This window comes from Mustela nivalis, assembly GCF_964662115.1.
Source record: "Mustela nivalis genome assembly, chromosome: 11".
Lineage (NCBI taxonomy): Eukaryota > Metazoa > Chordata > Mammalia > Carnivora > Mustelidae > Mustela > Mustela nivalis.
In genome coordinates this window covers 70653671-70665854 of record NC_139030.1, presented here as the reverse complement: position 1 = coordinate 70665854, position 12184 = coordinate 70653671, and the positions used below count along the sequence as shown (strand labels likewise).

Genomic DNA, 12184 nt, shown 5'->3' with positions numbered 1-12184 from the left:
TCAGCAATCAGACAACAAAAGGAAATTAAAGGCATCCAAATCGGCAAAGAAGAAGTCAAATTATCACTCTTCGCAGATGATATGATACTATATGTGGAAAACCCAAAAGACTCCACTCCAAAACTGCTAGAACTTATACAGGAATTCAGTAAAGTGTCAGGATATAAAATCAATGCACAGAAATCAGTTGCATTTCTCTACACCAACAGCAAGACAGAAGAAAGAGATATTAAGGAGTCAATCCCATTTACAATTGCATCCAAAACCATAAGATACCTAGGAATAAACCTAACCAAAGAGACACAGAATCTATACTCAGAAAACTATAAAGTACTCATGAAAGAAATTGAGGAAGACACAAAGAAATGGAAAAATGTTCCATGCTCCTGGATTGGAAGAATAAATATTGTGAAAATGTCTATGCTACCTAAAGCAATCTACACATTTAATGCAATTCCTATCAAAGTACCATCCATCTTTTTCAAAGAAATGGAACAAATAATGCTAAAATTTATATGGAACCAGAAAAGACCTCGAATAGCCAAAGGGATATTGAAAAAGAAAGCCAACGTTGGTGGCATCACAATTCCGGACTTCAAGCTCTATTACAAAGCTGTCATCATCAAGACAGCATGGTACTGGCACAAAAACAGACACATAGATCAATGGAACAGAATAGAGAGCCCAGAAATAGACCCTCAAATCTATGGTCAACTAATCTTCGACAAAGCAGGAAAGAATGTCCAATGGAAAAAAGACAGCCTCTTCAATAAATGGTGCTGGGAAAATTGGACAGCCACATGTAGAAAAATGAAATTGGACCATTTCCTTACACCACACACAAAAATAGACTCAAAATGGATGAAGGACCTCAATGTGCGAAAGGAATCCATCAAAATCCTTGAGGAGAACACAGGCAGCAACCTCTTCGACCTCTGCCGCAGCAACATCTTCTTAGGAACAACGCAAAAGGCAAGGGAAGCAAGGGAAAAAATGAACTATTGGGATTTCATCAAGATCAAAAGCTTTTGCACAGCAAAGGAAACAGTTAACAAAATCAAAAGACAACTGACAGAATGGGAGAAGATATTTGCAAACGACATATCAGATAAAGGACTAGTGTCCAGAATCTATAAAGAACTTAGCAAACTCAACACCCAAAGAACAAATAATCCAATCAAGAAATGGGCAGAGGACATGAACAGACATTTCTGCAAAGAAGACATCCAGATGGCCAACAGACACATGAAAAAGTGCTCCATATCACTCAGCATCAGGGAAATACAAATCAAAACCACAATGAGATATCACCTCACACCAGTCAGAATGGCTAAAATCAACAAATCAGGAAATGACAGATGCTGGCGAGGATGTGGAGAAAGGGGAACCCTCCTACACTGTTGGTGGGAATGCAAGCTGGTGCAGCCACTCTGGAAAACAGCATGGAGGTTCCTCAGAATGTTGAAAATAGAACTACCCTATGACCCAGCAATTGCACTATTGGGTATTTACCCTAAAGATACAAATGTAGTGATCCAAAGGGGCACATGCACCCGAATGTTTATAGCAGCAATGTCCACAATAGCCAAACTATGGAAAGAACCTAGATGTCCATCCACAGATGAATGGATCAAGAAGATGTGGTATATATACACAATGGAATACTATGCAGCCATCAAAAGAAATGAAATCTTGCCATTTGCGACAACGTGGATGGAACTAGAGCGTATCATGCTTAGCGAAATAAGTCAAGCAGAGAAAGACAACTATCATATGATCTCCCTGATATGAGGAAGTGGTGATGCAACATGGGGGCTTAAGTGGGTAGGAGAAGAATCAATGAAACAAGATGGGATTGGGAGGGAGACAAACCATAAGTGACTCTTAATCTCACAAAACAAACTGAGGGTTGCTGGGGGGAGGGGGTTTGGGAGAAGGGGGTGGGATTATGGACATTGGGGAGGGTATGTGCTTTGGTGAGTGCTGTGAAGTGTGTAAACCTGGTGATTCACAGACCTGTACCCCTGGGGATAAAAATATATGTTTATAAAAAATAAAAAGTCAAAAAAAAAAAAAAAAAGATTTTATTTATTTGACAGAGAGAAATCACAAGTAGACTGAGAGGCAGGCAGAGAGAGAGAGGGAAGCAGGCTCCCTGCTGAGCAGAGAGCCCGATGCGGGACTTGATCCCAGGACCCTGAGATCATGACCTGAGCCGAAGGCAGTGGCTTAACCCTCTGAGCCACCCAGGCGCCCAGTATTCGTCCTTTCTGATGGAGGCATAATACTCCATAGTGTGTATGGACCACATCTTCCTTATCCATTTATCCGTTGAAGGGCATCTTGGTTCTTCCCACAGTTTGGCGACTGTGGCCACTGCTGCTATAAACATTGGGGTACAGATGACCCTTCTTTTCACTACATCTGTATCTTTGGGGTAAATACCCAGTAGTGCAATTGCAGAGTCATAAGGAAGTTCTATTTTTAATTTCTTGAGGAATCTCCACAACTGTTCTCCAAAGTGGCTGCACCAACTTGCATTCCCACCAACAGTGGAAGAGGGTTCCCCTTTCTCCACATCCCCTCCAACACATGTTGTTTCCTGTCTTGCTCATTTTGGCCATTCTAACTGGTGTAAGGTGATATCTCAATGTGGTTTTAATTTTAATCTCCCTGATGGCTAGTGATGATGAACATTTTTTCATGTGTCTGGTAGCCATTTGTATGTCTTCATTGGAGAAGTGTCTGTTCATATCTTCTGCCCATTTTTTGATATGATTGTCTGTTTTGTGTGTGATTGTCTGTTGAGTTTGAGGAGTTCTTTATAGATTCTGGATATCAACCTTTTGTCTGTACTGTCATTTGCAAGTACCTTCTCCCATTCCGTGGGTTGCCTCTTTGTTTTCTTGACTGTTTCCTTTGCTGTGCAGAAGCTTTTGATTTTGATGAAGTCCCAAAAGTTTATTTTCGCTTTTGTTTCCTTTGCCTTTGGAGACATATCTTGAAAGAAGTTGCTGTGGCTGATATCGAAGAGATTACAGCCTATGTTCTCCTCTAGGATTCTGATGAATTCCTGTCTCACATTGAGGTCTTTTATCCATTTTGAGTTTATCTTTGTGTACGGTGTAAGAGGTTCCCTTGTTTTTTATGGCTGAGTAATATCCCATTGTGTGTGTGTGTGTGTGTGTGTGTGTGTATCACATCTTCTTTTTTCATTCATCAATCCAAAAAATGAGTAATCTGATTAAAAAATGAGAAGACATGAATAGACATTTTTCCAAAGAAGGCATACAGATGGCCATCAGACACATGAAGAGATCACTAACATCATTTATCATCAGGGAAATGCAACTCAAAACTATGGTGAGATACCACATCACACATGTCAGAATGGCTAAAATCAACAACACAAGAAACAAGAGGTGTTGGTGAGGATGTGGCAGAAGGGGAACTCTTGTGCACTGTTGGTGGGAATGCAAAGGGGCAGTGTGGAAGTTCCTCAAAAGGTTAAAAACAGAACTACCTTGCAAGTCAGCAATTGTACTACTGGGTATTTACCCAAAGAATACAAAAACATTAATTCAAAGGGATACGTGGACCCCAATTTTTAATAGCAGCATTACTTACAGTAGCCCAGTTGTGGCAACCACCCAAGTGTCCATTGATTGATTGAATTGTTTATTTTATTATTGAATTTTGAGAGTTTTTTTTATGTTCTGAATACAAACCTTTTATAAGATATATAAGATTTGGGAATACTTTTTCCTAACTTATACTTAGTCTTTTCCTACTTTTAATACTGTCTTAAAGGAGTTTTTAATTTTGATGGAATACAATTTATCAAATCTTTTCTTTTTTAATTTGTGCTTTGCAAAACCCATGGTCACAAAGATTTTGAGTTAATTTTTATTTAATACATGAGATATTATCACCTTTCTTTTCTCAGTTTCCCAACATTTATTCGTTACATTCATTTATTTAGAAAATATATATTGTCTACCATGAGGGGCAGAACCTGACCCTGCTACCTGCTCATTATGTGACTGGGCAAGCTACCTAACCTCCGTGTCTGAGCTTCCTTATTTTAAAATGGGAATGATAGTTCCTGCTTCACAAATGTTGTGAGGTTTAAATGAATTTAATACAGAAAAGTCCTTAGAAGAACAATGCCGGGCACAGAAAATGCACTCAACTTAATAGTAGTTGTTACTGTTGTTGAGCAGTAATTTGGCTCTTTCTTGGAAATCTCATCCTTTCTGGGGTTTAAACTATCACATAAACTATTGTATCCCAAACTTTTATTTATTCAGTTGTTATTACATACCAATTGTGTTCATAAATATTCTAGACACTGGGAAAACAGCAAAGAGCAAAACAGGCCAAAAAATATGTGGTCTTGTATAACTTAAGTCTAGTGAGGAAAGACAATAAACAATTAAGTAAAATGATAATGTTCTGATGGGATAGATATAATAGTTGATATATTTTGCCTTGTCTTTTCATCTAGACTTTAAAGTCTCAGCTCTTTGTTTAGCCTGAGTTTTTGTGGGATATGTAGTGGTTTCATAGAATTTATAACCTGGTGAATACTAATTAATCATTTTAATTTTGTCTGTTTGATCAGATCTGTAAGATTCATAGGTGAAGGGGTTTCTATCTTATATAACCAGTTTTCCTTCCATGGTATGTGGTCCAATTTTGGATATATAGTCTGTGTTGATGCCATATTTAGGAAATAAAATGTAGAATATTTGTAATTACTATGTAAACTAGCCTTTCGCTTGTCAGGTTAAGTAAGAGAACTAAGCCTCCCTGCCATAAGCCTTAGATATCCACTGTATGTAGTGAATTAACCTCTCTCCTACACTGAGAATGAAACTAATTATGTCCTATCTTTGGGGAAAATGAGAGAATAGTTAACATCTGTGTTCTGTGGTTCAGATGAAGAATCTCAATTGAGAAAGGCTGATTTAGACTTAACACCAAATATTTTGTCACTATTAGAAAACATGTGGGACTTTTTTTCTATTTAAATACATGGTTCACAACACAGTTCAAGCAAATCTACTCGGCATAAATAATCCCAACTCAAAGTAAATTTCTTAGGAATTTTTATTTTACCATTTGTAGTTTTTAAATTTTATTTTAATTAAATAAGCTAAAGTGTCTATGTAATGGTCACTGTTTTAGGAAAACTTTTAAAATGTTTATTTAGGGTGTCAAGAAGAATTGTAAACAGATTGAATCTACTAAACTATTACCTGATACACCTATTCAATTCATACCACCAAATACATTGAATCTGCGTAGCTTTACCAAAATCATGAAGAGACTGGCTGAACTACATCCAGAAGTTCGCAGGTAATGACTACAATTCTGTTACACTGGTTTTAATATTTTTATATAAAAATATAGTTCAGTGTGGTAACTTAGCCATATTTAGAATGTGTTACTTTGGAAAGGACAGGTGCTTATGTGTGTTTTCCTTTTGCATAGAGACCATATTATAGATGCTCTTCAGGAAGTGAGAATAAATCATAAAGGTTTTCTGAATGGCTTATCTATTAATACTATTGTGGAAATGACTTCATCTGTCTTGAAAAATTCTGCTTCCAGTTAGGACTAAAAGAAGCAACAAGAGGTAAATCAAGCATATCTTTTATATTTAAATATTACTTGAAATGTTTAAGCTATTGTTTTTTTTCAAATAAAAAATAGTATTAAATTTAAAGTAATAAAATAATGGTATTATAAAATTAAAAGGCAAACATACTGTATTAGTTAACTACTAATGCAAAACCAGTTACCCAAAACTTAATTAATCAAACAGTATTCATCATCTCATAGTTTGCAGGTCAGGATTCAGGAGTGGCTTTAGCTGGGTAGTTTTCACTTAGGAACTCTCACACTGTTGCAGTCAAAGATGTTGCTTGGGTTGTAGTCATCAGGAGGCTTGGGTGAGACTGGAGGTTGTGCTGCTGAGATGGCTCATTCACAGGGCTTTTGTCCCCCTGGGCCTCACCACTTGGGCCTCTCATTGGGGCTCCCTGAATGTCTTTACATTGTGGCAGCTGGCTTCCTTTGAGGGAGAGCAAGGTGGAGGCTACAGTGTCTTTGTCACCTAGGCACACTCCATGGTTTCTGTCACATTTTAGATGTGAGTTATTGTATGCAATCCATACTCAAAGGGAAGGGAATTAAGCTCCCTCTCTTGAAGAAAAGTGAATCAAAGAATTTGTACATACTTTTCATTATGGGCACTAACATGGGATTCTTTGTTATAAAATAACGAATGGGGATTTGTTTTCAGTTAGAGCTGTCTAGTGATTAAAGCCAGCTTTCTACGGTGAACAGCTAGAAAAGTTGAATAAAAGTAAAGAGTACCTGTATAAACAAGGCACTGGGGAACTACCACCTAGTCATGAATTAGTGGGCCAAGGTACAGAGATGAATCTCAGGAAAATATACCCAATGTTTGGGACCACATGTCCCCTAGTGTTATTTGTAGAGGGGTAGCTAGTTTAAAGGACACTTCTGATAACTTTGAAGCCAGGGAGATGGGCCTTGGTGAACACTCAGCACTGGGTTGGAACCCCAGCAGGTTGTACCCTACTAGTAACTATGAACCAGAAATACATAGTTCTTCAGAGGGACTATAACTCAGCTTCAAAATTTATTCCCTGAGTTGGATTGAAATGATAGTGGGGTTATTTCTGACATGCATGTAGAAGAAATGAAGATAGGAATTCTCTGGAATAAAGTAATATCATTTTAGGCTTCAGATTATTTCTACGCACAATTTTATACATACTTGTTATTTTGTAAATAAGAGTGCACAATCCAAAATAACACAAATGAAAACTACTGGATAATAAACACTACATAATAGAATACAATAATACAGTATAGCCACAGGGACTCCATATATTTCAGTTACCAGACACCCTTAAAGAATATATCCTTATAAGTGATAGACCATTTCTAAAAATGGCCATAATTATTCTCTTCCCTGCATTTGTGGACCTTTGCAATGTGACTTTGAAGCTCCTTTCATCAAGATGTGGAATCTGTTTTGACACCCACTTGAATCTAGACTAGCCTTTTGAATTACTTTGACAAGTTGTGCCATTTCCAAGCCTTGTCTTCAAAAGGACTTGATTAGTCTGCTCTCTTGGAAATGTGTTGCAGCCACAGGAAAAAGCCCAGTCTATTAGAGGACAAAAAATTACATGGAGGATAGCCAAGGCATTCTAGCCTATAGCCAGCTGCTCCTAAACACGTGATAGAATCTGGCATAGATTGGACATCAACCCCAACCTCCCAACCTGGCAGCTCTCCACAGAGCCATGAGCAAGCCCAACCAAGATGTGAAAAATCCCTCACCTACCTGAGTCTAGCCCATTGCTAATGGGCAGAATTATAAGCTTAAATAGATAGCCATTGTTTTAAGCTACTAAGTTTTAAAGGTAATTTACTGCACAAGAAAAGCTAACTGATTCAGATGTGCTATATTCAGGGGGACAAAGGACAAGATTGAGGATTTCAATATAGAACTGAAAATACTTTAAAAATGGAAATCCCACTAATGAAAAAAAAGAAATTTAATTTAATAACTCAGTTAATAGTTTCTATAACATATTAGACAAATAGTTGAAGTGAGAATTAGGTTAGGAAAAAAGAAAAGTAGGTCAGAAGAAACTATGGAATGAAACACAGAGAAAGAAAAGATAGAAAACCTGAGAGAAGGTGAGAGAGAGGGAGAGTGAGACCATCTATGGATGTAACAAAGCTTTAACAAAAAGAAGGGAGAGAAATCGAGCAGAAAAATTTTTTGGAAACAAAATGGCTGAAGTATTCTTTAAATGATGAAAAACATCAAGCCATAAATTCAGTAAACCCTTTCAAACCTCAAACAGGAAAAGTAAAAAGACATCAGTATATCAGAGAAAAAAATAAAGATAAAATCTATAAAGCATCCAGAGAAAAAAGAATTTTTTACCTCAAGAGTACAACAATTAGATTGACATCTGATTCTTAACAGAAGCCATCAAATAATTCTACAAACTTTGGGTTCTAAAAAGCCTTCAGGAATAAATGGGAAATAAATATATCTTTACTCAAAAACTAAGATAATTTGTTACTTAAAAGATTCATTTATAGTAAAGAAAATACTAAAGAGTGTTCTCTAGGAAGAAGGAAAGTGATTTTAGATGAAAGGTTAGAGATGTAGGAGAAGTAAAGATGAAAATGTATAATATATCAATTGGTATTGACTATATAAAACAAGAATAGTGGTATTTTACAGGTCCGATAAAAAATATATGACAATAGTAGCATAAAGAAATTAGGCACTTACTATTCTATATACCTTGTAGGTTGGAAAGAGGGTAAAATGTACTGTATTGGGGGTCCCCATTACTACCTCTCCCCAGCCTGTTATTCACTTGGAAAACTCACATGACTCAGTATATGGCTGTACTCATGGCTTCAATTTCTGACAACACAATGATACAAAGCAAAATCAACAAAGGGAAAAGCCACATATGGTGCTATCTAGAGAGGACCAGGCATAGGCTTCCAAGAGTCCTTTCCCATTAGAGTCACACAAGACAAGGTGTGCTTGTTTCCTCCAGTAATGAGTTATGACAATACGTATGGAATGTTGTATGCCAAGAAAGCTCATTAGAGAACCAATATCAATATTTTTATTGGGGCCTGGTCACATAGGACCCACTTGCCTAGTACATACTAAAGTTCCAGACACTGAGAAGGAAAGCAGCTGTTTGGTATAAACCACATTGTTCTTACAAGTTTTGGTACAGTGAGCCACTCTGGGATTGGTGAAAACTCTTCAAAATCCAGGTTTCTAGACTCTAGCTGAGGGCCAACTTTGTTAGCAGGTCTTTTTGTAAGGAGAGTAGTCCCGATCCTGCTATGTTAACTCTCCTTTTACACATAAACCGGCTGATACCAGACTTTGATAATAAGTAAAGGATGCATGTTGTCATCTTTAGGGTAATTACTAAAAGAACAATTTTTAAGAGAATACACAAAATGAAGTTGGAACCTTACCTTATGCATATACAAAAACTAATTCAAAATGGATCAAAGACCTAAACATAAGAGCTAAAACTATAAAACTCTTAGAAGAAAACAGAGGAAAAGCTTCACAACACTGGATTTGGCAATGATTTCTTGGATACAAAAAGATAAATTAGACTTCATCAAAATTAAAAATGTGTATCAAAGGATACCATCAATAGAGGCAGTGCACAGAATGAAAGTACTTGAAAATCATTTATCTGATAAGGGTCACTATCCAAAAATATATAAAGAATATCTATAACTCAACAACAATTAAAAAAACACCATAAATTTTAAGTGGGCAAAACACCAAAAAACCCCAAACAGAAAATGGCAAATGTTGATGAGGATGGGGAGAAATTAGAAGTGTTGTAAATTGCTGGTAGATGTAGTGCAGCCACTGTAGAAGATGGTATGGCACTTCCTCAAAACATTAAACATAGAATTACCATATGATCCAGCAATTCCACTTCTGAGTAACTGGAAGAACTGAAAGCAGGGACACAAATGGATAATTTGTACACCCATGTTCAAAGTAGCATTATTTATAAGAACTAAAAAGGTAGCAGCAACCCAAAGATCCATCAGTGGAGTGATAGAAAAAATGAGATCTAGGCATACAATGGAATATTATTCATTCTTGAATGAAATTCTGACCCATGGTGCAACATAGATGAACCTTGAAGATAAGATTAGTGAAATAAGCCAGTCGCTAAAGAACCAGTACTGTATGATACCACTTACACAACATACCTACCGTAGTAGTCAGATTCATAAAGACAGAAAGTGGAATGATGGTTGCTAGGGCCTGGTGGAGGGGGAGAATGGTGTAACTGTTTAATGGTAAGAGTTTCTGTTTAGGAAGATGAGAAAGTTCTGGATGGGGATGATTACAGAACAATGTGAATATACTTAGTGTCATAGAACTGTACACTTAAAAATGGTAGATCTTATATATATTTTAAGCACAGTGTTTAAAAGCTTATGATTCCAATGCTAATATAGAGGATATGGATTAATAAAAAGTTTTTTTTTTAACCTACAAAAGTAGGTTGTAAAGAAGAGTAAAAAGAACACATAAAATAGGCAGGACAAATATTTAGTAAGATGAGGAAAATCCAGTTATGTCAATAATTAAATATTACTGTGAATGAACAAAATATTCCTATATTCCAAAATATGACTCAGATTGTCATATTGGGTTTTTAAAAACCAATTATATAGAATCTCTAGAAACACATCCTAAAAACATCAGGATATTAAAAGATAAAAGGATGGAAAAAGAGCTACATTATATTAACATTAGAGTAAATGCTAGAGCAGTAAAATTACTGAAGAAAAAATATTTAATTTACCAAGAATAAATAACAATTTGAAATTTGTATGCATCTAATAAAACACCTTAAGATATAAAATGGAAATATTTCCAGAACCGTTAGGAGAAATTGGCAAGTTTATAATTATAATGAGAGATTATACCTCTGGTAGAAGCAGCAAAAAAAAAAAAAAAAAAAATCAGTAGTGGTATTAATGATATGAACAGTCCAAATAAGCAGTTTGACTTATTGGACATTATGTAGAATGTAAGACACATCACAACTGCAAAGTCTCTTCAGGTCATTTGAAATATTTGCAAAACTTGGCCATATGGTAGGCCATAAAATAAATCTCAGTAAAAACTACAAGATTGAAAAGAGTGTGTTCTCTGGTTACAATCCAAATAACCCACAAATCAGCAATGGAAAGATAAATAGGAAATCTCCATGGTGGAAATAAATGTCTAAATAACCAGGGACTAGGAGAAGAAATCATATAATGAAAACTAGAACATAGGTTTTAGTTAAAGGATGATAATGAAAATCCTCCACATCAAAACCTGAGGGATGCTGGTAGAGCTTTGTAAACAGAAATGGATAGCCTTGAATTCCTATGTCATAACAATGATACAAAATTAATGAGCAGAGTATATAACTCAAGAAGTTAGAAGAAAAAAACAAAAGTAATAACCCAGAGGAAGTATAAGAGGTATGAAAACTACTGAAATAACAAACAGTAAGGATCAATAAATTTGATTCTGGAAGAGAAAAAATAAAGTTGATAGACCCCTGATGAGACTGATAAAGCAAAAAAGTGAAGATACCAGCAAGGTAATATTTTTCACAAAGGAAATATCACAAATCTTAGTCATTACAAAGATGAGAGGACATTGTCAATGACTTTAATGTATTCAAGTTCTTTATTAAATCTTCCTAGGAAGATTCAACTTAACAGACACTAGAAAGTATAGAAAATCTTACTAATCTTGTATTTATTAAAGAAATTGTATCATAAATAAAACTCTTCCCACAAAATAAAATCCAGGCTCAGATGGCTATATTAATGAATTCCCCAAACATTTAAGGAAGAAGGAATATCAGTCTGAAGTTTCCCAGAGAAATCAGTATAGTCATGATACCAAAACCAGACCATGCAAAAATTCTTTTAGAAATATCAGCAGACTGGGGTCCCTGGGTGGCTCAGTGGGTTAAAGGTCATGATCCCAGGGTCCTGGGATCGAGCACCGCTTCTGGCTCTCTGCTCAGCGGGGAGCCTACTTTCCTCCTCTCTCTCTCTCTCTCTGCCTGCCTTTCTGCCTACTTGTGATCTCTGTCTGTCAAATAAATAAATAAAATCTTAAAAAAAAAAAAAAAAGAAAAGAAATATCAGCAGACTGAATCCCACAGTTTGTAAAAAGAATAATACTTTATGGCCAAACTTACTATTTCAAGAATGAAAGATTCATTTAAATTTGAAAGTCAATATAATTTACCCTATGTAGAGAACAATGGAGAAAAAAATCACCTTATTTCAGTAGATACAGAAGTAGATAAAATTTACCACCCATACATGGTAAAATTCTGAACAAGCAAGAAATAAAATGTCAAATCTTTTCTTCATGAGAAATCTCAGGGTCTTTTTATTTTATATTCACACTAACAAGTTAATGTGCCATAATTTCATTAATGCTGTCAAAAGGCATGAGCCTCCTGGGACAGAGATAAAAGAGTTTGTTCCCACAGCGATAGCAGTAGCCAGAATATTATTTTCTTGCCTTGTTCCT

At 35.9% G+C, this 12184-nt stretch overlaps 1 protein-coding gene across 1 annotated transcript in view; it reads left to right on the top strand.

Annotated features, from left to right (window-relative positions):
* The window catches only part of RBM44 (RNA binding motif protein 44), a 36047-nt gene extending 30412 nt beyond the window's left edge, over positions 1 to 5635 (top strand). The window contains exons 14-15 of the mRNA XM_082691036.1: positions 5216 to 5361; positions 5497 to 5635. Coding sequence (XP_082547162.1) covers positions 5216 to 5361; positions 5497 to 5620 — 270 coding nt within the window. The 3' untranslated portion in view covers positions 5621 to 5635. The remainder of the gene's footprint in view (positions 1 to 5215; positions 5362 to 5496) is intronic.
* The last annotated feature ends 6549 nt before the right edge of the window (positions 5636 to 12184 follow it).